At 42.2% G+C, this 26,746-nt stretch overlaps 1 protein-coding gene across 1 annotated transcript in view; it reads right to left on the bottom strand.

Moving 5' to 3' along the window:
- Nucleotides 1-26,746, bottom strand: part of PSD (pleckstrin and Sec7 domain containing) — a 74,914-nt gene that overhangs the window by 11,704 nt on the left and 36,464 nt on the right. Inside the window, exons 10-11 of the mRNA XM_034424930.2 lie at nucleotides 13,822-13,865; nucleotides 3,236-3,414 (exon numbers count right to left, since the gene is read on the bottom strand). Coding sequence (XP_034280821.2) covers nucleotides 3,236-3,414; nucleotides 13,822-13,865 — 223 coding nt within the window. The remainder of the gene's footprint in view (nucleotides 1-3,235; nucleotides 3,415-13,821; nucleotides 13,866-26,746) is intronic.

Below are 26,746 nucleotides of genomic sequence, written 5' to 3'. Positions count from 1 at the left end.
TAGCTGTATGCTCTGTACCAAAATATGCATCCATTTCATATTCCTGCCCATGGAGGACTCAAAGTATATCTACACCAAGTGCAAACTGATTGGATTGCTGGAGGAGAAAGTAGAGGGTCTTGAGGCATGACCAGCCACTTTGAGACTCATCCATGAAAATGAGGAACTCCTGGTAAGGGCAGAAGTCTGTATCCAAACTGAACACACCAAGGAAAAAACAACCATCAGGAAAAATGATGGTACCATGTCAGAGGACAAAAAACTTGAGATGACTGTCCCTGATAAGCTGAACAATCGATTTCATATCCTTCTGCAGAAGAAAACATGCAGACATCTGGAGAAGAGTCTTCTTCAAGTGTTCCAGTGACAGGAAGAAAAATAGCTCAGACTGCCACAAAGAAGAGGAGTCCGCTAAGTTCCCCAAAGAAAAAAAGGAATGTGGTGGTAATTGGTGTCTCATTTCTCAGAAGAATAGAGTGATCAATTTGTAGACCAGACAATCTTTTAAGGGAGGTATGTTGTCTCCCAGATCCAAAGATCAAAGATGTGACTCTCAGAGAGGCTTACCAAAATAATCAAGCCCATCAATTATTATCCCTTCTCTCTTTTTATATTGGGATGAACGGTACAACAAAAAGTCTGAAAAAAAGTATCAAGGGACTATGTATACTAGGCAGGAAGGCAAAATAATTAGGAACAAAGGTGGTGTTTTCAACTGTACTTCTGATGGAAGGTCAAGACCCAATGTGGGAACTAAGGATTTTAGAAGTAAACCACTGGCTCAAGGGATGGACAGGCTGCCTGCAAAATGGCCAGCACCTGTACTGTCTCTTTAAGACCTCTCCCTAGTCAGCCTAGCAATTGCTATCTATTATAGCTGAGGAGAGAAGCAGCTGGGAGTGGAGGTGTTGGTTGTTGGCGTGGGAGTGACAAGAAAGGTGGGTTGTGTTAGTTTGGAAAACTAAAGCAGCCTGCAGCAGCCTAAGGCAAATTTACTTTAGTGTTACTGTTCTAAAGAAATTGGGCTCACAAAGAATAGTGGAGAAATAAATTGTAGTAGAATAGGAGAAAAGTGCTATAGTAAAACTGTGAATATCAGTCTTTGAGTACTGGTGTGTTTGTGTTTTCTAGAGGCCAGGTGGGGTTGTGTTGTCTCTCTTGGAATTCTGGAGCCCACTAGCTTGGGTACACATAAAAGAACCCATGACAAAGTAAAGGGCCTGGGTACTTACGGGACTGCCTTCTGCCACCGATAGCCTCCCACCGGCCAGTACGCTCCCACAGAGAGGGACTCCTCAGGATGCCGTCAGCCAGGCAATGTCGGCTGGCGACCCCCAGGGGGAGGGCCCTCTCTGTGGCAATACCTGCCCTCTGGAACGACCTGCCCCCAGAGATACGTAGGATACCAGATCTCCGTGCTTTTCGCCGTGCCCTCAAAACTTTTCTATTTCACCAAACTGGGCTGGCGTAACCCCCCCACCCACCCACCCACCCCCTTTAGATATTTTAATTGTAACGGATTTTAGTTGGGATGTTTTAAATCTGGGCCAAAATTTGTTTAATTCTTTTAATAATTTTAAATTTTGTATTGGATGTTTTTTATTCTTGGCTGTTCACCACCCTGAGTCCAGCAGGAGAAGGGCGGTATAAAAATTTAATTAAATAAATAAATAAATGTTAGCCATGGGATAGCCAAACAGATGACTATCCAGTTGTTATAGTTGTTAAGTGAATCACTGCAGTTGTTAGCTAGTTCCCTTAGTGGTTCACCTATGTTTAGCCTAACAAAGAGAAGGCTTGGGGGTGATATGATAGCTGTCTTCCAATACTCCATCTCAGGGAAGATGGAGATGATTTATTGTACTGAGGGCAGGGCAAGAAGCAATGGGTAGAAGCTTGTCAAAAGGAGATCCAACCTGTAATTAAGGAGGAATTGTGGGAACTATTAATCAATGGAACAGCTTGTCTCTGGGAGTTGTGGGTGCTCCATTCATTGGAGGTTTTTAAGAAGAGATTGGTCAGTCATTTTTTTCTGGAATGGTATAGACCAGGGGCTCCTGCTTCAGCAGCAGGGTGGACTAAAAGACCCCTGAGTCCCTTCCAACTCTGTTATTCTGTATTCTGTAATAATACTACATGGCAGGAAGAATGCAATGGAGCACCCCAAGGTTGTGTCTTAGGCCCAGTATTCTTAAGCATCTTCATAAACAATTTAGATGATGGGATAGATAGGGAATTCATCAAATTTGCAGATGAAATGGGGGGGGGAGGGTAGCCAACTTTAGAAGATGAGCCAACAGGATCTTCTTCCTACCACAGTGCCTATGGAGAAATGCAAGGTAAAATTGTAGACTTGAAATGCAGATATCAACCATATTTGTGGAAAGAGAATGCCACAAACTGTCAGAAAAGCCATATTTCCAAGTGCCAGGGAGACCTGTGGCTAAAATCAATGTAAAACACAGAATGGGGGCAGGGGTGAAATCCAGCAGGTTCTGACAGGTTCTGGAGAACCAGTAGTGAAAATTTTGAGCAATTCGGAAAACCGGTAACGGAAATTTTGAATAGTTCGGAGAACCGGCAAATACCAGCTCTAGCTGGCCCCAGAGTGGGGTGGGAATGGAGATTTTGCCATATCCTTGCCATATCCTTCCCCTGGAGTGGGGAGGGAATGGATATTTTGTAGTAGAACCAGTACTACCACAGAACCGGTAGTAAAAAAAATTGGATTTCACCACTGAATGGGGGTCTGATAAACGTATATTTTTTTGTCTCTCTCTCTCTCTCTCTCCTCTTCTATCTTTATAGCTTGCTCTCTCTCTCTCTCTCTCTCTCTCTCTCTCTCCCCCCTCCCCTTCTCTTTCCCCTGTCTGTGGATGCTGCCTGCATCTTCACCTTACATAGAATCCTGTTCATTGAGAAAGGGCTGGTGTTCTTTTCTTGCATCACGATTTGCAATTAAAGAAAAAGGAGGTTAGTGGAGGCCAGGAGACCTTAGGTCCCGAACCACCATGGGGGGTGAAAAAGGAAGAAGGAAAAGGAATCCTGTCGTAAAGCAACTACAGGATTAAAAGTGGACCCTTGTAAAATAAGTCTCTCCCCTTCCTTACATCCCAAGTTGCATAATGGCATAGCATAAGAGGAATTATTATCCTTCTTGGAGCCTCAGAGAGCACCCTCCCATGCCCTGCTGTTTCTCTCTCACTCACAAACATTCCACTACTCTCACACGTACTCTTTTTGCAATCTGGTTCAGCATGGCTCTTGCGCACCAGGAAACCATACTTGTACATGGCAATGCTGGGATCCTGTGAGAAGTCCAGGAAGGGGTTGCTGCAGCTGCTGATGCATTTGATAGACTTTGAGTTGGGGTCTGCCAATTCCGAAAGCGACTTTCGCAGCTCTTCTTCATCTCTAGAGGGGCAAAGAAGCATCAGAGATTCAACCTCCTCCAATTATTTGACATACGGTATATCCTATTCATTAATATATAGCCAAGGCTTTGACGTATTTGAGATTGAGAAGCACATATCTAAAAACCTGTTTAGTGCCGTGTCTTTAAAGGGACAGTCTTTTAAGGATTCCAAAGGCCCAGATCATCTCCAATTTTCTCAGTAATAGGGGAGATTGCTAACGGTATTATATAGAAAAATGCCCTGAACAAAACAGGCAATTGATTTATTCAGTACAGAAAGCAGAATAGGCACCTGAGAATACTGCAATCTTGTCTGGACTTCATTCTGTAGAGGTTATGCACAGATACTTATTTTTAAACAACAAGAGGAAATAGCAATAGCACTTAGACTTATATACTGCTTTACAGTGTTTTACAGCTCTCTCTAAGGAGTTTACAGAGTTTGCATATTGCTCCCAAAATCTGGGTCCTCATTTTACCCAATTTGGAAGGATGAAAGGCTGAGTCAACCTTGAGCCTGGTGAGATTCTATCTGCCAAACTGCTGGCAGCCGGTGATCAGTAGAAGTAGCCTGCAGTACTGCATTCTAACCACTGCGCCACTCAATATTACCTTGATTATTACTTTTGTAGTACTAGGAATCATTTAGGCATCATACCATGATCATTCTTTAATGTAACATCAACAGAAAGGATGGAAGGATCCATACTTTCTATTCCGGGCCAGCTTTCTTTTAAAAGGATTAAAATATTATGAAATGATGGGTCTTTTACTGTTAAATAGAAGAAAAATTACAAACTAACCTTCTAGACTTTAATTATATAGTGAGTAAAAGAGGAAATTTGTTTCATTTTAAAGAATAAATTTATTATACTTGCTCAATTCTAATGCTAAGGGGAGAAGCTCCTCAACCTCAATATCACTTGAAATCCTATTAGTACATTTAAAATATACAGTTGAGCTAATAATGCTCTTATGAATATGAAGTGAAGTACTGCATATCACTCACACAAAAAGTAATGTCTCCCTCAAGCTGAGTTCTGCTACTTCATGGACACATACTGTACTTGTAGTTTCCTTAATAGATTACAAAACACACCAGCTACCTACTATCATCTGTGTACTACTAAAGCTCTTTATTTCTGTAATGTTTAACTGAGCATTTTTTTAAAAGCAAGGTACTTCAAATGGTTTTACAATCCCTGCAGGTTTTATTTCACTAGTTGTTGCAGACTATAAGGGGGCAGTGCTTATTTCTGTTTCTGCCATTGAGCCAGCACTGTCTGAAGACATTTCCGTGGTCATGTGGCTGGGCATGATGTCATGGAGCATGAAGTCACAGAATGCTGTTACCTTCCTCTGAAGTGGTACCTATTTATCTATTCATTTTGCATGCTTTTGAACTGCTAGCTTGGCAGGAACTGAGGCAAAGATGGGAACTCACCCCATAGCGTGGCGCTCAAGTCTCGAACCTGACCTTTCGGCTTTCCAGCCGACAAAGACCAGCATCTTAAAAACTGAGCCACCGTGCTGCCTCAACAAGAAAATCTGGGACTCATGACTCCTATATAATTAAAATTTGGCAAATTTTATAAATCACAAGTAAGATTACGGTAGATTAGATTAACAGAGTTGGAAGGGACCTTGTACAGTAGTGACCAAAATTGTGGAAACCTTTTGGGAAAAGTGTATTTTCTAAAACTAGCTAATAACACCACTTTTTTTTGGAGTAGTACCATACAATTATATATCAATGGAAAGATAATTTAATCAAGAATGTAATGCAATAACTTTTATGAAGGATTTGCTATTAAAATAGCAGTTATAGTATAAAGAAGAAAAGTGAAACACATAGAAAAAAATGAGATATACTAGACATACCCAATTCCAGCAACCGTTCTTTATATGTTTTAGCCTCCAGTCCCTTAATCACCTTTGTTGCTTTTCTCTGCACTCTTTCTAGAGTCTTAACATCTTTTTTACATCGTGGCAACCAAAACTGACTGCAGTATTCCAAATGTGGCCTTACCAAGGCATTATAAAGTGGTATTAACACTTCACATGATCTTGATTCTATCCCTCTGTTCATGCAGCCTAGAACTGTGTTGGCTTTACTAAAAAGTTAAATTTCTCTAAAGAGAAATTCTACAATAGGCAACATGACTAAGTCACCACAGAAAGTAGTCCAATCAGTGGAGATATGGAAGCCTTGGAAGATAGACAAACAGATCTTTCTAAAGCTTAGCTGACTAGAGAGGAAAAAATCGAAGTCAAGCTGATAGAAGAGGGTATTTGTAGATCAAGCTGACATTGAAAAGACTGGATGACCTGAGAAAAATTCTGACAACCATATGCGTAACAGCTAAACCACTAATGAATGCAATTGCTCAAGATAGTTTCCAGCAGCTGCTATGGATCCGTCAGTCAAGGAACTCCAGCTTTCTCTGATGTAGCACCAGTCCTTTGAAACATCCTGCCCACCCCCCCACCCCCCGGGTAAGTTCTGTTCCCACCTTCCTATCTTTCTGTAAAAGCCTGGAGACCTGGCTCTGCCAATTGGCCTGGGTGGGAATACCACACTGGAGGTGTCTTATTAGACTAATAGAAACCCCCTTCCCCATGCTTCCTGCTTCCTCCCCTTCATCTTTTAATTCATATTGCTGTACTTTCACTGTTTTTTATTTCTTATTTTTACTACTGTTATATTTATGGTTTTTAAAAAAATAATTTTACATTTTACTGTTGTAAACCATCCCATGGAGCTGGGCATCAAATAAATATTGATGAATAAATAGAATACCGGATACAAATAGTATTGGAAAGGATCTTAAAGGTCTTCCAGTCTAACCCACTGCTAATGAAGGAGACCCTATACCAGAGGCATCAAACTTGATTTCATTGAGGGCTGCATCAGGCTTGTGGTTGACTATGGGGGACTGGGTGAGCGCAGCCAGAGTGGGCATGGCCAGCTCGACCACTCAAATCAGCGCCTGGTCAGCCTGGGCCAGGCTGAGGCGCTGCAGGCTGGTCCTTCGCTGTTTCCAGAACAGCCCTGCAGGCCGGATCTAACCACCTCACGGACTGGATCAAGCCCGCAGGCCTTGAGTTTGACACCCCTGCCCTATACCATTTCAGACAACTAGCTATCCAGTCTCTCCTTAAAAGCCTCCGGTGATGAACCGTGATGAACAAATAGTTGGTGTAACTTTTAGAAACAAACTAAATTACTCTCCTGAGTATTAACCAAGGGCTTCCAGGGGTTAACTTAATTTCTTCCTATTTGCCTTTTGACAAAACACTAATTGCCAGGGTCTTTAAAGAATAAAAATCTTCAGGAAGAGTTCCAACCTCAGTATCTCACCCTATTATAACTCCTCAATTACAACCTCCAGTAAATGCAAATTAATCAGGGCAGGAACTAGATGAGAATACCAAAAAATAATATTAACACAATCATATAAGACTGTCAGCGGATAAGCAGCATTTGACCACAAAAAACAAATAACAGATATTTGAGGACCTTATGTACTGCTACTAAGTATTGCTATATGACAACAGCAGGACTTAAACAGTTGTCCTTGAGAAGAAAAACTTGAAAAGTATGCATGTAGACGAATATATTATGTTGTGCAAATTTCCAAGTCAGGTTAAGATGGAATATTAAATTCTTGAAAAATATTCTCTCAACACTTCTCGTTGACAGCAATAGTGAGTTGGATATTCCTTTTGCAGTGGGATAGTGTTGTGACAAAGTGGCATGGGATGTAGGGCCCATTCTCTCTGGATAATTAGAAAACTTTGAGATAGTCCATGTGATTCCTTTCACCTTCTCCTTGTGAGTAAATTGTAGGAATAATCATTTCATAGGGGCTGAGGAGTTAGGAGTTGAGGGAGGAACTATCTCTGCTTGCAGCCCTTTTTAAGGACATTAGGTTTGACCGAGCCTCAATTCTTAATTACTTTGGATTTGTGGATTTTTTTTCCTTGTGGCTTTAGAAGGATTAAGACTTTCGGAAAGATACATTATACTACCTTCACTGGGTTAATTGCTTCTCCTCAGAGACAGGATTTTAAAATATAATTTTAGAAAATATTATTTTTTGGATTATACAGAAAAAGAGTACATAGAATATGGATTTTGAAAAGTTTTACAATGGATTAAGTTGTCATGGCTGCCATTCTGCTCACTTCGCTTTGCATCTTGCCACCCTGACATTAGTAACGGGGAGGGAAGAGATTGAAATGCGGGAGTGTTATATTTGGGCGAACAAGGGGATCAAAGCGGGTAGAAAGTAACCAGTTGTCTTTATTAAGCTTCTACAGCAACATTCTAGTAACAGGCAATTTTCATCCAAGAAATCTTTCCCAAATTCCCAAGTTCTCTCTGAGCTTGTTAAAATCAGCTCTTTTAAGTCTAGGACTCTGGTGTTCTATTGCTTGTGTTTGCGTTATGTTGAATTCTAGTATGACATGGTCACTCTCACCCAAGGTTCCTGCGGTTTCAACTCTATCAATTCTTCTCTGTTTGTAATAATTAAGTCCAGTATGGCTGTCCCTCTAGTTCCCTTCGCTACCTTTTGGACAACAAAGTTGTCAGCTAGCTTGGTTATGAACCTATTTGATTGGGATGATTTTGAGAGAGCTGAAGACCCCAACTAATTTAAGTGGGATGGATGACAGATGGACTTGGAATCATATCTTGAATTTTTTGAAATATTTTTTCTCATGAGAAAGTGGCACTGGTACTTACCCCTTTGCTAAATAAAGCAAGATAATGGGATGTCTATGGAGATTCTCAATCATCCAGGTCATGGTTGTTTCAAAGGTGTTTTTCAAAAGACTTTCTTGAGGGTTTTTTCCAGAAAATATTTCATTTCTCATCGAAGAAGCTTCTTCAGTTCTTCTCAGAACTAGTTTTCTATTTCTCAGAATTTAGAATAATTCTGAAAACTTAGAATGTTTTCAGGGAAAAAACCACCAAGAAAGTCCAGTTGCCTTTTGAAAAGCACTTTTGGAACAAGATAATAGGATTTTAAAAGTTAGATACTAGAGTTGGACACTAGAGGGAGGTAGACGATAACAAAGAATGGAAAAAATACTCTTAACAATGCATTTTTTTTCACAGAATGCCAAGTAAAGTCTATGAAGATTTTTGACAAATGTTCTTTGAAACTCTCAGAAATGATTGATAAACAGTTAAGGATGCAATGGAAGAAGAACAAGATATTCTGGATAAGTCAGAAATTAATAAATAAAATAAATTAATATGGTATATAACAAGGAAGGAGAGGGATGTAGAAAAGGATATATTGGACTTTCAAATGAAACAGGATGGTGCTTTAATGTCCACAGAAAATATAGAACTATTAAATTGTAAAAGAGAGTTGGATTATTATTTTTTACTGGGTGTATAAAAGAAATGGGTTCTAAGGGCTTTTTGAGAAGTGACAAAAATTTGGCTAATTATTAATGATTATTTACTAATGATTATTACTAATTACTAATTATTTACTGGACCTTTGCTGACAAGGAATGAATGATAACTATTTTGGATTGTGTTTTTAGTTGAGAAATTAGATACAGGGTTAGATTACAATTTAAGATTACAATTTAAGATACGGCAATAAATTTAGAATTGTGCATTTTTGTTGGGATGAAGGAGGAATCTTTTTTCTTTTACATTTTTGTAGTTTGTATAATTTTTATTCCTTATTCCTACTGAACTTCATTCTGAAGTTCTTGCGCTCCCTATCATCATGGAATAGCCATAGGGAAAAAAATTCACCAGGTTTTGATGATCATGATAAGTCCTGTGATACTGAAGTAACCCAGCAATTCATCTGAGTAATCCAATACTGATTAGAAAGACTACTGAGGGAAGAGAATTCCAAAGCCCCCTCTTTCACCCCCTCAAGGTTCATCTCAAAGAGTACTTAAGTGACTTCTCACATCCTTTTATGGCCTGACCAGCAAAGGAAAAGTTTTGGATATGTAAGATCTGAATGAATGAGAGTGAATGTGAGATATTACTGGTAGTTTTAGGACCATAATGGAGCCTCATATTTATAATTGTTAATCATGATGATGATAAAGCAGGTCATTGTATGATCAAACCCAATTTTGCCACCTTTTTTGCAGCCTGTCATGCTCCAGCATATAACTTTTATATACTGTTGTTGCTCATTAGCCCCATCTAGTGGCAGGAGAGACAAATATGCCCCAACATATGATCATTATATACTGTTGTTGCTCTCTAGCCCCATCTAATGGCCGGAGATGCAAATACCAAGTATATTGTTTGAAGCTGACCCCACCCCATTACCCATCAGCCTGCACTCTCAAAACAAGTGCACACTGGGAAGCCAGACTCCATTTCCTTTAGCATTTGGAGAAGGCGGAAGCACACTGAATAAACCATTTTAATTTGTGGCACATGGTCATACAAAGACAAACCCACATCCCACACACAGAGCATCACTGGCGAGATTCAGATTGCTTGTATTTATTAATTGTTATGTTCAGCAGTAAACCAATACTGCCAATCTTGTATTTGGTTCTCATTGTATGTATTCCTATTTTCCCCCGTTTTACCATATCCTGTTCTTTCAATAAAGCATTCAGATCTACACACATGGTCTGTTTTATTGGAGGATATGTGGGTTTAGCTGCATGTCGAGCTGCACACAGACTAACGTGTAGTGGGGACAGAACACAGCTGTCATTAAATGAATCCTGTGGCCTTCTGTAAACCCATTGCTTGCTATAGGGCATTTTTGCTGGTTTTCAACAAAAATGTAAATTGCAGTCATATGACTGTGGGATACTGCACATGGCTATAAATGGGCCAGGAAACCTTAAATTTGGTCATGTAATGGGGTGGCATCCTAACTTTGGAACCAGGTCATAAATACCATTTGAGGGATCTACTGTAACTTTGAATAGCCGCAAGGACTACCTGTGCTGATAGTCTTCTACTCTTATTGAGTTCACTGATAGAATTTAATATAGTCGCAGATCAGAGTTCAAATGAAATGTGCTAAAAATAAAAGTAAGTACAGAAACACAAAACAAGATAAGAATGTTCCAATTGATGGCAGATTCTTAGGTAAGCAGTTAGAATATGTTTAACAGTGTAACGGAATTCAGCTATATTCAGGGAAACTAAGTCATACTGATCTGATAAGAGGAACTACACATAAAAATGATCAGAATTTCCTGGGTATTCTACCAGGTAAGAAGTTATGAGGCAGATCACAATTCCTAGGCTCCTCATATGAGTTAAGACTGTCCCTGCAAGAGGCTATTGAAATGACAGCCATGTCCCATTATTACCGTACCTCATATTTGTTGTTGTTAGTCACAAAGTCATGTCCAACCCATCGCGACCCCATGGACAACGTTCCTCCAGGCCTTCCTGTCCTCTACCATCCCCCAGAGTCCATTTAAGCTTGCGCCGACTGCTTTAGTGACTCCATCCAGCCACCTCATTCTCTGTCGTCCCTTTCTTCTTTTGCCCTCAATCGTTCCCAGCATTAGGCTCTTCTCCAGTGAGTCTTTCCTTCTCATTAAGTGGTCAAAGTATTTGAGTTTCATCTTCAGGATCTGGCCTTCTAAAGAGCAGTCATGGTTGATCTCCTCTAGGACTGACTGGTTTGATCGCCTTGCAGTCCAAGGAACTCGCAGGAATCTTCTCCAGCACCACAGTTCAAAGGCCTCAATTCTTTGGCGCTCAGCCTTTCTTATGGTCCAACTTTCACAACCATACATTGCAACTGGGAAAACCATAGCCTTGACTATACTCACTTTTGTTGGCAGGGTGATATCTATGCTTTTTAGTATGCTGTCTAGATTTGCCATAGTTTTCCTCCCCAGGAGCAAGGGTCTTTTAATTTCTTGACTGTAGTCCCCCATCTGCGGTGATCTTGGAGCCCAGGAAAATTACTGTACCCTCATATAGGGTAGAGTAATAATGGGACATGGTATCATTTCAATAGCCTCTTGCAGAGACAGGACAGTCTTAACTCAAAGAGAACTTTTTAAAGTCTGCCCTCCAAAACTGCTATGGGGAGAGCATATTTAAACTAGTACTCTTTGGAATCTGGAGACAGTTAGTTGATGTGAACATCTCAGTGATTAAAAATGGGAGCTTGACTGCTCAGAAAAAAACTTTATTGAGTAAAGCAGTCTGGTTCTGTTGGACTTCTAGTTAATAATAGTTTAAATGAATGAAGTGCACACTCATAATTAACAACACCTCTGTAGAAAAGCTAAGCTGGGAATTTCTATTAAATTGTGCTGGTCCATTCTGATTCATAACTATCCCCACTAAAAAAAAAAAAAAGAAGAACTCAAGCTTATGGGGAAGAAAAAAAACCCAGCAGCTTCAACCAGTATGCTAAGATGCAAATTCATGCACCTTTTTGAACGGTAATCAGCTCTGTTCCCCTCCCTAATACTGCAATTTGGAATGCAAGGGACTACCTGGATTTTTTTTTTAGGAATTTAGACTGGATCCTTTCAAAGAGGAGTAAAGGAAGCACAATGTCCAAACTGGGCACCAAGAAGTAGTTGTCAAGAAGTAGTTGAGCTGAATATAGTTTCTGTGTACTGCTGAGGTATGCTTCTCTTTCAGACTTTTTTATAGTTATAGTCTGATTGTTTGCAGTAACTATATTACATATCTAGTGTTGTGAACATTTCTTTGGCTTAGTACCATAAAGTTTAATATAATTGCATATTTCCATCCAAATCTGTCTTTTTGAACATTCTCTACTTCAGTAATTTTCACACCTCCAGAAAAATACACAAGGAAATTATTACTTCCTACACTGATCTTGGAGAACTTCCCAGCTACAAAGAGAAACAATATTTGAAAACTATTCTTAAACCCAAAAAAGAAAATTTACATATACTATACATAAAGTGTCATTATTAACGCAGATCTTCATTAAACCTTCTCAGCTTCTATTTTTGTCTATCTCATACTGAAATCTTGACAAAGTCTCTTCCCTTAGGCCAGTGATGGCTAACCTTTTTTTCTTCGGGTGCTGAAAGTGCGTGTGCCCACACCCATAATGCAATGTTCCCCACATGCGCCCTGCCCCTCTGCGCATGTGCGTGCGATCCCCACGCTCCAACCCCTGCACATATGCGCGTCATCCCCCGCGCTCTCCCGCCCCTCCATGCATGTGTGTGAGCCCCCCCACATGCATGCGCGCGTCTCCCACATGCACAGCAGAGACCTGAAAATCAACTGGCTGGTGGGAGGCCCGCATGCATGCGTGGTGGAGCTGACCTAGGGCAATGGGCCCACGTGCCCGCAGAGATGACTCTGTGTGCCACCTGTGGCACGCGTGCCATAGATTCGCCATCACAGCCTTAGGTGACTCATTCCTCACTGGCCTCATTCACATACAATATAGGTAGTCTTCAATTTTCAACATTTGTTTATGACCATTTGAAGTTATAACAGCACAGAAGAAAGTGTGAAAAATGATCATTTTGATCATTTTTCACACTTACAACTGTTGCAATATCCACAAGGTCAAATAATAAAAATTTGGGCACTTGGCAACTGGTATATATTTATGACAGTTGCAGTGTCCCAGGGTCACGGGATCACCTTTTATGACTTTCTGACAAGGAAAGTTAGTGTGGGGAAGCCATATTTACTTAACAACCATATTACTAACTTAACAACTGGGGCAAGAAAGACTGTAAAATAGAGCAAAACTCACTTAACAACTGTTAGCAATGGACATTTTGGATTCAATTGTGGTAGTAAGTTGAGGAATACCAATAGTAACTTTTGCTATGCTTTCCTTCCTATTTTTCTATAGTGCATAGAATCTAGCGGAGTGGCAAAGCAGGCCAAGTGCCCATGGGGATCTGGAGGGGCAAGATAGGCATGGGGTGATAGGTGAGGGCATATGTTCTGTAGCATCTCTGCAATCGGTCATAAGGGTGAATGACTGCACGGGTGCTGCAGCAGACACAACTTCAGGACTGGGTTGAAAATACCTTTTAGGGGGTCTGTTGTAACTTTGCTGGTCACTAAGTGATCAGTTGTAAGCCAAGGACTACCTGTATTCAAAAAATATTTCATGATTATTCAATTCAAGTTTATTTTAGTTTTCTTTAAGGAAGACAGCTATATCCACTAAAAAGATGGCTCTTCCTCCCCTCCCCCCCTATATTTGACAATGATCCATTTGACGATTACAACGAACTGGAGCAGATGTCTAAACCAAGATGTTAAAGCAGACAGCAGCACCTTTTTTTTCATTGTGAGACATATCTTGGATTTATGTGAAAAATAAACAGGTAAAAATAAAAAATAAAGGACAAAATTACGAAATTATTCTTAGGAATATCATTTTACTATAGACATTAAAAGGGGTACTCACATGGCCCACTGTAGCTTTTCATTCTTGATAGAGCTATATACAGCCTGCAGACGTAAAAGAAACATTATTATTTATTTATTAAGATTATATAACTACAGCATTTGCAGTATAAAGGCTATAGTAAATGTTATTTTTTTCTCCATGTTCCTATAATGCTAGAATTTAAATTACCGAATTTTTCAGACTATAAGGCGCACTCGCCCCTCCCCCCAAAAGTGGTCTGTGCAGCAATAGGCAATGGGAATCCCTGCAGCCTGAAACAGCTGAGAGTCGGGAAGCTGATCCAAGGGACAACTTGTGCTAATTAGGATGTGCTGAAGCTGAAATGGACTGTTTTTTCTTGTTGCTTGCTGCAAGGAGGTAAATTGCTGGGAGGCAGAGGCCAAAGGGTGGGGACCAGTGTGTGGGCAGGGCTACATTCAGTGTATAAGACGCACCCAAATTTTCACCCCCTTTTAGGGGGTGAAAAAGGTGTGTCTTATACTCCGAAAAATACAGTATCTCTCAATCATGTTTCTGTGAGTTTGTTCTCTGAACTAAGAATACAAGTGACATAAAAGTTGAAACAAGGGAAAATTGTACCCACCTAAATTGATGAGCCATGAGGGGTTGTGCTTTCTGCAGTTGATCAAAATTCTAGTGATCTGTGCATACTTCCACTGGACTGAACAACCAAATTCAGTGGGGAAACCAGCATGAAGTTGCCAGTCCCAGGCCAGCAGACAAGTAAGGTGGTACCAGAGAGAGCAAGAGTGTATGTGGCAGAGTTGGGGAGAGTGTACAAGGGTGCAAGGGAATGTGTGAGAAGCACGAGGATGTGAGAGGTGCACAAGAGGCTTGGGTTGGGGAAGGTGCGTGAGAGGTGCAGCACGGATTAGCCATCTGAGGCTGTGTGAGAGGCACTACATGTCAGGTATGAGGGTGACCAGCAAGAGTGCAGAGAGGCTAGGGGAGGGTGTGCTGACTTGCAACTTTCTCTGTCAGCTTTACCATATACTCTCTGGGGAAGCCAGAAGAGAAGATTGCAAATGGCATTTGATTGCAGGGAGCTGCAACTGGTCGTAAGTGTGAATCAGTTGGCCCAGATTGCAATCACATGACTGCATGGATGCCAGATAGTGAAAACTCCAAGGACCAATCGTGGCTACCATTCATTCAATGCCATCATAATAAGTGGTTGTTGAATAATTGGGTGTAGTTTGAGGACTACCTGTACATTATTCAGGAGTCTATAGTCATGCACTGTTCTAAAAGAATTATCTCCGCAGAGATGAAAAATTTAGATATAGATACTTGCAATTTAAAGACTAATAAAATATTTCTTTAGCCAATTGTCCAGAAACTCCTTCAATGTGGCTAAATCCTGAGTAGAGGGGGGGGGAGGTATTGCCTCATAGCTGAGATCTGATTTCTGGATTAATGTTAACACCCCAGACTTAACAATTGTTTATAAGAAAGACAAAAAAGTCTGAATAGTTGATGTTGCAATGATTGGAGACAACAGAAGAGAAGAAAAAGAACTGTAAGGTAAAGGTTCCCCTTGCACATATGTGCTAGTTCAGTGGTCCCCAACCTTTTTATCGCCGCGGCCCGCTGAGCGCACGCAGGGGTGGGGGCACGGCCCAGGAGCTTTTGCGCACGGCCCATTGCGCACGGCCCAGGAGCCTTTGCGCTGCAGCGTTCATGTCCCCCGGCCGCTGCGCGGCCCGGTGCCAGGTACTCCACGGCCCGGCATCGGTCCGCGGACCGGGGGTTGGGGACCACTGTGCTAGTTGTTCCCGACTCTAGGGGACGGTGCTCATCTCCGTTTCAAAGCCAAAGAGCCAGCGCTGTCCGAAGACGTCTCCATGGCTAAATACCAAAGGCGCACGGAACGCTGTTATCTTCCCACCAAAGGCGGTCCCTATTTTTCTACTTGCATTTTTTACTTTCGAACTGCTAGGTTAGCAGAAGCTGGGACAAGTAACGGGAACTCACCCCGTTACGCGGCACTAGGGATTTGAACCGCTGAACTGCCGACCTTTCGATTGACAAGCTCAGCATCTTAGCCACTGAGCCACCACGTCCCAAAAAAAAAGAACTGTAGAAAACCACAAAATACAAACACTTGCAAATAGAAGTAAAATGACTGTCACCAAAGAAAGCAGAGATAGTACCACAGTAATAGGCAATTTGGATGCAGTTGAAAACAATTGCAACATCACTTGAATACCATCAGCATTGACAAAATCACGAGTTAGGCAACATTACTTAGAGCAACTTATATCCTACAATGATACCTTTAACACCATCAAAAAACATCTGCCTAACTGTTCTGCCCCAGCTACGGATCCCAAAGAACACAGCACACACAAACTCTGAACAAAACTTCGTTTACTCAAATAACGCAGTTTTAGCAAATGCCGACTGTTAATAAGTGTTCTTAACAGCCAACCAGAATTCCACAGATAAGATAGTCAGAGTCTTACTGGAGTTGGCAGAAAGCCCAGAAGCAAGGTTGCAGAGATATCCCAACGCGATGATTAGCGAACTAAAGTTGTTTCCTGCAGCTTGTTACAAGCTGCGTTCTTTCTTAAATAGGCTAAGGGTGTGGCCAATTAGCCCCAAGCCTTACTTTCAAGGAGACCTCCTCCTAAGGAACCACTTCTGCCTTTTGGCAGCTCTGCATGCCCATGCATTGAGAAGAGGCTCCTCCTCTTCATCCTCTTCACTTAAGGGAGCCTCTGGAGGTTCTGAAGGCCCTGACTGAATCCCTGCCTCTAGCACATCTTCTTCAGCCTCCTCGCTGTCTGACTCAAACGCCGGCTGCACAGGCTGCTGGCGCAGCACACCAGCCTCCTTCTCGTCGGGATCAGCAACAATCCACATAGGCCGCTGGCGGGCCACAACACTATCCCAGGTCCTTGAGAAGGACTCAATAGGCGGATAAAAATGTCTAATCCTCCTGGCTGTGCAGCAAACCCAAAGATTGACTCAGACTTCCATCCTTCTGAGGTCAGTAAAATAAGGACCCAGATTGTTGGGGGCAATATGCTGACTCTGTAAACCGCTTAGAGAGTGCTGTAAAGCACCATAAGTGGTATATAAGTCTAAGGGCCATTGCTATAATAGTAATAGCCTACAGTGAGGCAGTGCCTTGGCATGGCTATGGAGCATGAGAGCTCTGAGGAAGGTGAGAGCTATTCCAGAGGTTCAACCATACTGGATAGGACTTAACAGAGGAGTCAAATAAAGAGTATCTCTCTCATAAACAATACAGTTAATTCCCCAGTTATGACAGTTCACTTACTGACCATTTGAAGTTATAACCTAACACCCCCCAAGTACTTACGACACAGTCCTGAAATTACAAATGTTGCAGCACCGCAGCAGTCGTTCACACGAATGACCACAGAAGTTCTGCAACATTCACACTGCCTATTATACACACACACTCAAACCGGGTCTCTACTGGCACTAGGCCTGTGGATACTCACCTTGCAAAGATGTAGGGAGCCTTCAGTTTCTTGGTCTGTTTGGTGCTTCATGCCTTCAGTGCGTTTGCAGAGAATGGAGGCCTAAAGTACCGCAAGATCACACAAGATCAGTAGCATGAGATTTTGAGCTACTGATCTCACCTGATTTCACAGTACTTTAGGCCTCTGTTCTCTGCAAATGGAGGCCTGGACAAGTTCCACAGCAAAAGGCTTTGCAAATGGAGGGAAGCCCTGAAGCACCAAAGCCTTCCCTCCATTTGCAAAGCCTTTTGCTGTATTTGCAAAAACCCTTTGCCAGAGAAAACAAAGGCCAGGATGGGTATGTGCATCCCTCCAGGTCTCCATTTTTCACCAGCAAAGGACTCAAGCACTTTGCCAGCAAAAACGGAGGCCCGGAGGGATGCATGCAACCACCCTGGCTTCCGCTCTCACCAGAAAAGGCTTTTTGCAAAAATGGCTCGAGCCTATACAGATGCAATCTCTCATCCCTGTAGGCCTCAGCAAGCCTTTGCTCAAGACAAAGCCATGGCAGAGAGGCTGGAGAGGAAATAGTTTTGTTGATCATCAAGATCTACCTAAGGTAAGTGACCCAGTCGGGCAGGATGTGGGGGGGCAGGAAGCATGAGGTATCTCAATGGGTCGAGGGAGGCCTCGGGTGGTCCGAAGCACTAGCCCCCCCCCATGCCCTTCCCCACCCTGAGATACCTCAAGTGCACTTAATGAACCATACATTCGATTAGCAAATGTGTGGGTAAAAGCAGGGAGTGATTACGTTTTAGTTACGTGATTGAACCCTACGAATCTTCGGGTTACGAATGTAATTGTAAGGCTCTATTACATTTGTAACTCTAGGACTACCTGTATGGGGAGACATAAGAATCCCATACCAAATCGGTCATTGCTCGAGCCACAAAGGCCATGCTAGGTGTTGGGAGTTCTTGGACATCTGGTGAAAAATGGGCTACAGGACTCAGGATTATTGGCTGAGCAGCCAGGGTCAGCAACTGTGCGACTACTGGAAGAAAAGATTTTTGCCCATCAGAAATTGGTTGAAAACAAATAAAAAATGATCTGTTATAAAACAAGCAATAAGAAGAGGATATCTGTCTTCCTTAACATTTCTAAGATGATGACATCAATAATTCTCTAGTTCCTGAACTGGGGCTTTGTAATCTCTGTTTCAGTTTCACATACCCCTAGTATCAAAGTAAAACAAAAAGACTGAAGACTTTCTGCCTTCAAGGGAGTGAATCATCAAGGAACATCTTGTTTTGTTTCTGGATAGTTATTGATCAGATGTCTAACTGGACCAGGCAATATGGGGCTAAAACAGATTGGAAAATATTTTGTAGATTTTTTTTCAAAAAATTTAAAGGAATCCCTTGACACCTTCAGTTTTCAAAGACAGCCAAAACATCCGGCTTGCATCAGCAGGCAGGCAGATTATAGTCACAGCAGAATAAAAGTGAGAAGATCACAATATTTAGATGAGTCTACTGTGAGACTAGAGATCTTATCTCTAGAGTTTTACAAATTTTTGCCCAAGTATGGCATCCCTCTATTTAGTATATCTTTGATTCAGATTACAGATTGAACTTTGGTTTGTTTAGCAGTGGGTTTTTTAAAAAAAAATCAATTGGCTTTAATCCAAAATAGGCTTTATTGTCAATGGCAACTCATGAGCATTTTCTCCAATAAGCAGACTAATAATGAAATAATATCAACCATTAGATTATTCATATAAAGACAAAGATGAATTTCTTAGAGAAATAGCAATAGAAGCAATAGTTATATACAACTTTACAGTGCTTTACAGTCTTCTCTAAGCAGTTTACAGAGTCAGCATATTGCCCCCCAAAATTTGGGTCCTCATTTTACTCACTTCGGAAGGATGGAAGGCTGAGTCAACCTTGAGCCTGGTGAGATTTGAACTGTCAAACTGCAGGCAGCTGGCAGTCAGCAGAAGTAGTCTGCAGTACTGCACTGTTAACCACTGCACCACCATGACTCATATAGAAATAGATTAGCAAACATTGCCACTATTTGTAAATATAGGTAGCCTTCAATTTATGACCACAATTGAGCCCCAAAGTTTGGCCATAACTTTTTATGATCATTAAACAATCACCACATGATCTGACTGAACTTTACAACTGCCTCATGGCTTTCCCAGGTATGGGCATTAAATGACTGTGTGGGGCATTAAGTAGAATGTGAGATGCTTCAGAGGCCAGGGAAGGTGCTGGGAGGCACACGCCCAGGAAGCACAAAACAGGAAGCTTCCACGGGGGTGCATGAAGTAGCCACACACGCACCCCAGGGCCAAACACTCAGGAAGCCTTCACAACAGGGTACAAAACAGCTGCCCAAAGAGTCCGAATGCCTGGAAGACTCCAAGGGTATGACCCCTCCCCCACCCCTAATAAAGCCCTGAATGCCTGAGCTTGATGGTTGAAAGAGGTTTTGGCTTCCCAAGCATTTGGGGCTTCATGGGATGGGGGCAGGGGTGAAATGCTCCTGGTTTGGACTGGATCGCCCGATCCGGTAGCGATGGAGGCGGGTGGTTCGGAGAACCGGTAGCAAAAATCCCTGCCCCCACCCCCTGCCCAGCTGAGCCGCACAATCATCAGAGGCTTTTTTTTTTACTTTTAAAAGCATTTTTTCTACAACCTCTTCGGCCGAAAAAATGCTTTTAAAAGTAAAAAAAAAAAAAAGCCTCTGATGATCGTGCGGCTCAGCTGGGATCCTCAAAGGCTTTTAAAAGAAAATAAGACTAAAATTAATTGGATGGAACCTCAAGGAAGGTAGGTACAGATTAGACATTGAGAAGAATTTCTTGAAAGTAAGAATTGTCAATTGGTGGGAAAAGTTATTGCATAGAATGGTTTTCCCCCTTTACAAGAGGTTTTCAAAGACAGACTGGGTAAGGAGCTATTGGAGATGGTATAGTGAATCCTGCAATGTGCAGGGGATTGGACTTGATGACCCCTTAGGTTTCTTTCAATTATATGACACTATGAGTACCACATTTCAAAAACACATGTCAATGGTCCAACAGAAAATTAGTCTGATTAGCGAACACATTAGATGATATAAACTTACATCTAACAGCCTTCTATATGAAAGCAGTATAAAAGTATTCCATTCAAAATGAGGAAACCCTTGTCCCCATATAGTTGCCATTCCTTGAGTTTATGAGTAACTTTATTCCACACAGTTGTGAAATGCAGTTAGTACAATGGGAATTCCTGAACATTCTGTACTCCTCATGCAAAACCTATAGGGAAGCCATAGTATGGACAAAATACGATGCAGACTGCCAAAGGATTGAGACAAGTATGTATCCCCTCCACTCATTTATTCAACCTATCTGCTGAACATATATTGAGGGAAGTTGGACTGGAAGAAGAGGAATGTGGTTTTAAGATACTGCTTTGATAGATGAAAATGCAAAGGATCTGCAAGCTCTAGTAATAAAAGTCAAGAAGCACATTGAAAAGATGGGACTTAAATTAAATATAAAGGAAGTTCAATGCCAACTTTAAGAACTGTCAATAAAGATACTTAAGTGGTAGATACCTTCTACCTGTTAGAACATAAGAACGTCAACAGATTGTGAATTTGTTCTCATAGTGGCCAACCAATTGCACAAAAAGGTCTACTAATCCCCCAGATTGGTTGTTTATTTATTTACACAATTTACATTATTAAGATTTTATTTTATTATATAAAATACCAAAAAGAGAAGAATAGGAAATTAAGGGAAGGAAGGAGAGTGGAGAAAAGTGGGGGTGATATACAAGGGGAAAGAGAAAAAGAAAGAAAAAGGGCAATTTGTGAATTTGTTCTCATAGTGGCCAAGCAACTGCACAAAAAAAGTCTACTAACCTCCCAAATTGGTTGTTTATTTATTTAAACAATTTACAGAGCTGCCCATATCACAACAGTGATTCTGGGCAATGTACAAAATTTAAAACCTTCACAAAAGTACAAGTTCACAATGCCCGAATTAACAATAACCCCCAAAACAAAACCACATCACCAGCGCTCCTAACTGCTTGGCTGAAAAACCTGGAGGAACAGTTAAGACTTCAGAGCCATACAGCAGGCTAACGAAGTCAGATTTTCCACGTGCCCCATTTTGGGCCAATTCCAGGGGGTGGGGATAGGTGGCAGTGGTGGCGATTCCCGCAGCCTGGAATGGGCTGAAAATGGGGCACACAGAGGCCAAAACGGGATGTGTGGAGGCCGAAAACAGGGCATGCAGAGGCAGTGATAGGTGGCAGCGGTGATGGGCAGCGACTGTGGCAATGGGTTTGGTTCAGCTCAAAGCAGGGATTCACATAAAGACTGTTAGGTTTACTGTAGTCCCCGGGATGACTGAGCACATGGTGGTGGGAAAAGTGCAACCGCCCTGTAAACTGGGATACAGAAAAGTGGCAGATGTGAAGGAGAGCCACCTATACGCCTTTGGCTAGGAAAGTGAATGCTGAAACCACAACTACATTAAGAGGAGGCAGTGGGTTAGAGTCGCTAATTCCAGCAGAGTATCGCGACCTAGCTGAGGTTTTTAGCAAAAAGGAATCAGATATGCTCCCATCTCACCAACCCACCGATTGTACGATAGAGATCATGCCAGGAGCTAAATTGCCTAAGCCAAAAAATTACTCTAGAGAGATGTACAAGCTCCAAGTGTTTATAGATTAGTGAGTGGGTTCATCCAGTCAGCGAAACTGAGAATGACGGCCCCAATGCTTTTCAAAGAAAAGAAGGACGGATCTCTTAGACTGTGCATCGACTGTAGGGGGCTGAACTGCATGTGTGTGGAAAACATGTACCCTCTCCCACTTATGAGGGACATGCTAGATTATTTGGCAAAAGGAAAAATCTTCACGAAGCTGGACTCGAGGGAGACATATTACCGAGTGAGGATTAAGGAAGGAGACGAGTGGAAAACAGCATTTAATTGTCCCCTAGGCTACTATCAGTTCCAAGTAATGTCATTCAGGTTGCCATATTTATGCAACTGATAAATGAATTCCTGCACAAGCACCTGTACAAGGGAGTCTTGGTGTATTTGAATGATATATTAATATATATTGAGACCTCTGAAGAACACCTGAAGGCGTACTCAGGAAACTCCAGGAAGCCCAACTCTATGCGAAGCTGTCTAAGTGTGAATTCCACAAGATCTACTTAGACTACCTGGAATTCTGAATCTCCAATGAGGCACTGGAGATAGATTCCAGTAATCCAGTTTCACCTAATCTGTACCTGTACATTTGATTTATCTTACCTGTACACTTGATTTTTAATTCCTTAGTTTTAAAACACCTCTATAACTATCTGATTTGGTTCTGCAACCCAACAAGACAGACACAGACTTCAGAGGATAATTAGAACTGCAGAAAAAACAATTACTACCAACCTGCCTTCCTTTGAGGACCTGTATACTGCACCAGTCAAAGAGGGCTGTGAAAATATTTACAGACCCCTTGCATCCTGGACATAAATTGTTTCAACGCCTAACCTCAAAACAACGCTATAGAGCACTGCGCACCAGAACAATTATTTATTTATTTATTAAATTTAACTAGACACTAGAACAGTTTTTTTCCCAAATGCCATCACTCTGCTAAACAAATAATTCTCTCAACACTGTCAAACTAGTTACTAAGTCTGCATTACTATTAATATTCTCATCATTCCTATCACCCATCTCCTTCCACTTATGACTGTATGACTGTAACTTTGTTGCTTGTATCCTTACGATTTATATTGATTGTTTCCTAGTATGATTTGACTGCTTATTTATATCCTATGACTATCATTAAGTGTTGTACCTTATGATTCTTGATGAATGTATCTTTTCTTTTTATGTACACTCAGAGCATATGCACCAAAGACAAATTCCTTGTGTGTCCAATCACACTTGGCCAATAAAAGAATTCTAATAAAAAAAAAGAATTCTAATTAATGAGTCATTTAATTCCTTAGGTTTTTCTCCAACTGGCAAATGAAATTGGGCAAATATTTATTATTCTTGCCTGACGAATCATCTGCTTTCTCCCCTGGAGACTCCATTGTCTTGAGAGATAGTTCCCGTCCCCCATTTTGGGCGATAACTCTCTTGGAGGAGCACCTGCCACTGCTGCCTAACTATTCCAACTATGTGCTCTCATTTTGAATGACCTGACACGAATATGCAGAAGTTGGTTCCACTGGGTTCAACCAGCAATTCCATACCAACTCAGAAAACGAGTGGAGATGAACAGCAGCATTAGATGTTTAATACTTCCACATCCAAATGTTTATGCAGTCCCAGACAGAGAGAGAATACACTGCTCACATTCTTTTTTCTTAAGAAAGCATTATGGTCCCCAGGAATTAGTTACCATGAAAGAAAGAAAACTAGCAAATGCCTTAATTTGTTCTTGTGCCCTCTCACAATACAAAATATACACAGAATAGCTTTATATGTTCAGTTGTGACACTTGTCCCTCTTTTGCATCTGCCCAGAGGTGTGCAACTGAAATCTATTCAGGTCAGCCATCACTCCTTCAAATTACCAGAATTGTGTAGAACAAAAGGATGAGGATATTGTGTATGCATATGTGTGGTACATGTGTATTACACTGTGTAGCATACATGTGCGTTGCAGTTTTTTTTTCAAAAAAAAAAGTTCTTTTTTAACCAATTTAGAATGCTAGAATTTCCTTTTAAGGAAAATGTGTAGATTTCTTTCAATATGTTTTTAAACTTGATTTGGGATTGATCTGTCATGATCTATATGAAGAGAAATGTACAATAGATTATACAAACTAATGCAATTGCATGGCCCAGGGAAGTGATCATATAAATATTTTTTTTTAAAATAAAATGTCTTTGCATAGCTTACAGCGCTTAATAATAATAAAAAAAAACTAATATATACAAATTCAAATTTTAAAAAGCCCAGCAAGAGAGGAGAATACTTCAAGTGATTGTCACTGCTTTCTTTCAAGATCCCCACCCCCCAGCTTCCTATTCTAGCCCTGGGATGTATCTATTAATGAGGTCTGGCCTGCTTAATTTATTTGGGAATGGGAGTGGGAATGGGAGTGGGAATGGGAATGGAAATGGAATGGAATGGAATAGAATAGAGTACTTTATTAGCCAAGTGTGATTGGACACACAAGGAATTTGTCTTTGGTGCATATGGTCTCAGTGTATGTAAAGAAAAAATAAAATATATTCGTCAAGAATCATAAGATACATCACTTAGTGATAGTCATAGGGTACTAATAAGCAATAAAATCATACTAGGAAACAATAAAAACAACATAAGTTGTAAAGATACAAACAACATGGATATAGTCATAAGTGGGAGGAGATGGGTGATAGGAATGATGAGAAGATTAATAGTAATGCAGACTTAGTGAATAGTTTGACAGTGATGAGGGAATTATTTGTTTAGCAGTGATGATATGGGGAGGGGGGGGGAGACTGTCCTTGCGTCTAGTTGTCCTGGTGTGCAGTGCCCTATAGTAGGAGTTGAAACAATTTATGTCCAGGATGTGAGGGGTCTGTAGATATTTTCACAGCCCTCTTTTTTGAATGGTGCAATATACAGGTCCTCAATGGAAAGCAGGTTGGGAGCCATTGTTTTTTCTCCAGTTCTAATTGTTCTATTATAGGTGCTGCCATCTATTTATGATGTGCTCTGAATCAAGTGAACTCAAGAACAAATGACTCCTTGAGATGAACCTTGAGGCAGAGACCTACAGGGCTCTCTCTATCCGGCTGCAGGACACGTACACGGAGAGTCACCCACCACCCTCTTTAAGACCACCGACCACCATCGAGGGAGTGTCTTGACACATACAACGCCATCCCCACCCCCACCCCCCGTCATTTTGTGCACACATAGGCCCCGCGGTTAATTCATGCGCAAATTCGGGCCGTGTGCATTCATTCCATGCACCAAAAAGAGCCCGTGCCAATAATATAACCACCACATTTCTTCGCATCTTGAAGCCCGGGTTTGTTGCGGTGGGGGGTGAGGGGTGGGGAGGATTTACAATTCGGGAGAATCTCTCCTTTGGTGGTGGTGATGGGGGGGGGACCACTCTGAAAACCTGGCGCCTTATATCTGCCCTCCAAAGCGCAGCCGAGCCCAATCTCGTCAGGAGAGAAAAGTCTTCGGATTGCCAAGCGGTGAGGAAGATTCTCCTCATGAATAAAGCCAGCCCAAGAGCGAGCGAGCGAGCGACCTACCTACCTACCTAACGGCAAACTCTCGTCCCCTTTATAATAAGACCCCCTTTTTCTCCTCAGGAAACAATTGTAATCTTTTAATTGCCAAGCGGTGAGGAAGATCATTCTCCTCATAAAATCCCAACCCAAGAGCGGCCTACCTAACCGCAAACTCTCGCCCCCCTTTTAATACCCCTTTTTCTCCTCAGGAAACATTTGTAATCTTCGAATTGCCAAGCGGTGAGGAAGATTCTCCTCATGAATAAACCCAACCCAAGAGCGGCCTACCTAACCGCAAACTCTCGCCCCCCCTTATAATAAGACCCCGGTTTTTCTCCTCAGGAAACATTCGTAATCTTCGAATTGCCAAGCGGTGAGGAAGCTCATTCTCCTCATAAATAAAGCCAGCCCAAGAGCGGCCTACCTACCTAACCGCAAACTCTCGACCCCCCTTATAATAAGACCCCCTTTTTCTCCTCAGGAGAAGAAGGTGGTAACGTCAGTCAGAGCGCCGCCTGGGAAACTTGCGGCACCCCAGCCTCGCCCTTCATTACATCCTTACCGGTTTTTTCTTCCGGCGGCTCTGCAAGCGGTTGACTACTAGGTCGGTGTAGAGGACGGGCTTGAGGGTCCGAGAGCGCTGTGGCCAGCCGTAGCAGAAGGTCTCCATGCCCCGGCAGTTGCGCCCGTAACGCACCGAGCACATGGAGCGCGTCCGGAGGCGCCCGGCGCTGCCGCTGCTGTTGATGCTGTTCACACCGATCATGGTGTGGGGTTTTTTTTTTGGCTCCGAGGCGGAGCTGACCAACCAACCGGCTGCCTGCCTGCCTGTTGCAAAAGCGCGCCTCTCCGCAAACAACCACCGCCACCACCCGTCCGGAAAGGCGGCAAGCTCGGTCCCCCTTCAGGCGCAGCGATGCTCCCCGTTGGGCGTTCTCGAAAGGAGAAGGGGGAAAAAAAAAAAAAACCCCGAGCTTCTGGGGGCTGACGACGCACAGCCTTGCTCTCGCTCTCCGCTTTTCCTCCTCCGCAACAGCGGCTGAGGGGAGGCGGCTGGGAAGCCGTTCGACGCGAGAAGCGCGCTCTGGCGTTTTGCTGTGGAACGCAGGAAGGGCGGGGCCGCGGGAAAAAGCGGAGCTGTGGCCGTGTGGAGGGAGGTGCGGAGGGAGAAGAAGGGCGGCGGGAGCGGCGGAGCTGCAGGTGCTACACAGAGA

The sequence above is a fragment of the Pantherophis guttatus genome, chromosome 6 (assembly GCF_059756535.1).
Source record: "Pantherophis guttatus breed Tessera chromosome 6, ASM5975653v1, whole genome shotgun sequence".
NCBI lineage: Eukaryota > Metazoa > Chordata > Lepidosauria > Squamata > Colubridae > Pantherophis > Pantherophis guttatus.
The sequence above is the reverse complement of the archived record's forward strand: the minus strand, read 5'-3'. Positions and strand labels throughout refer to the sequence as shown.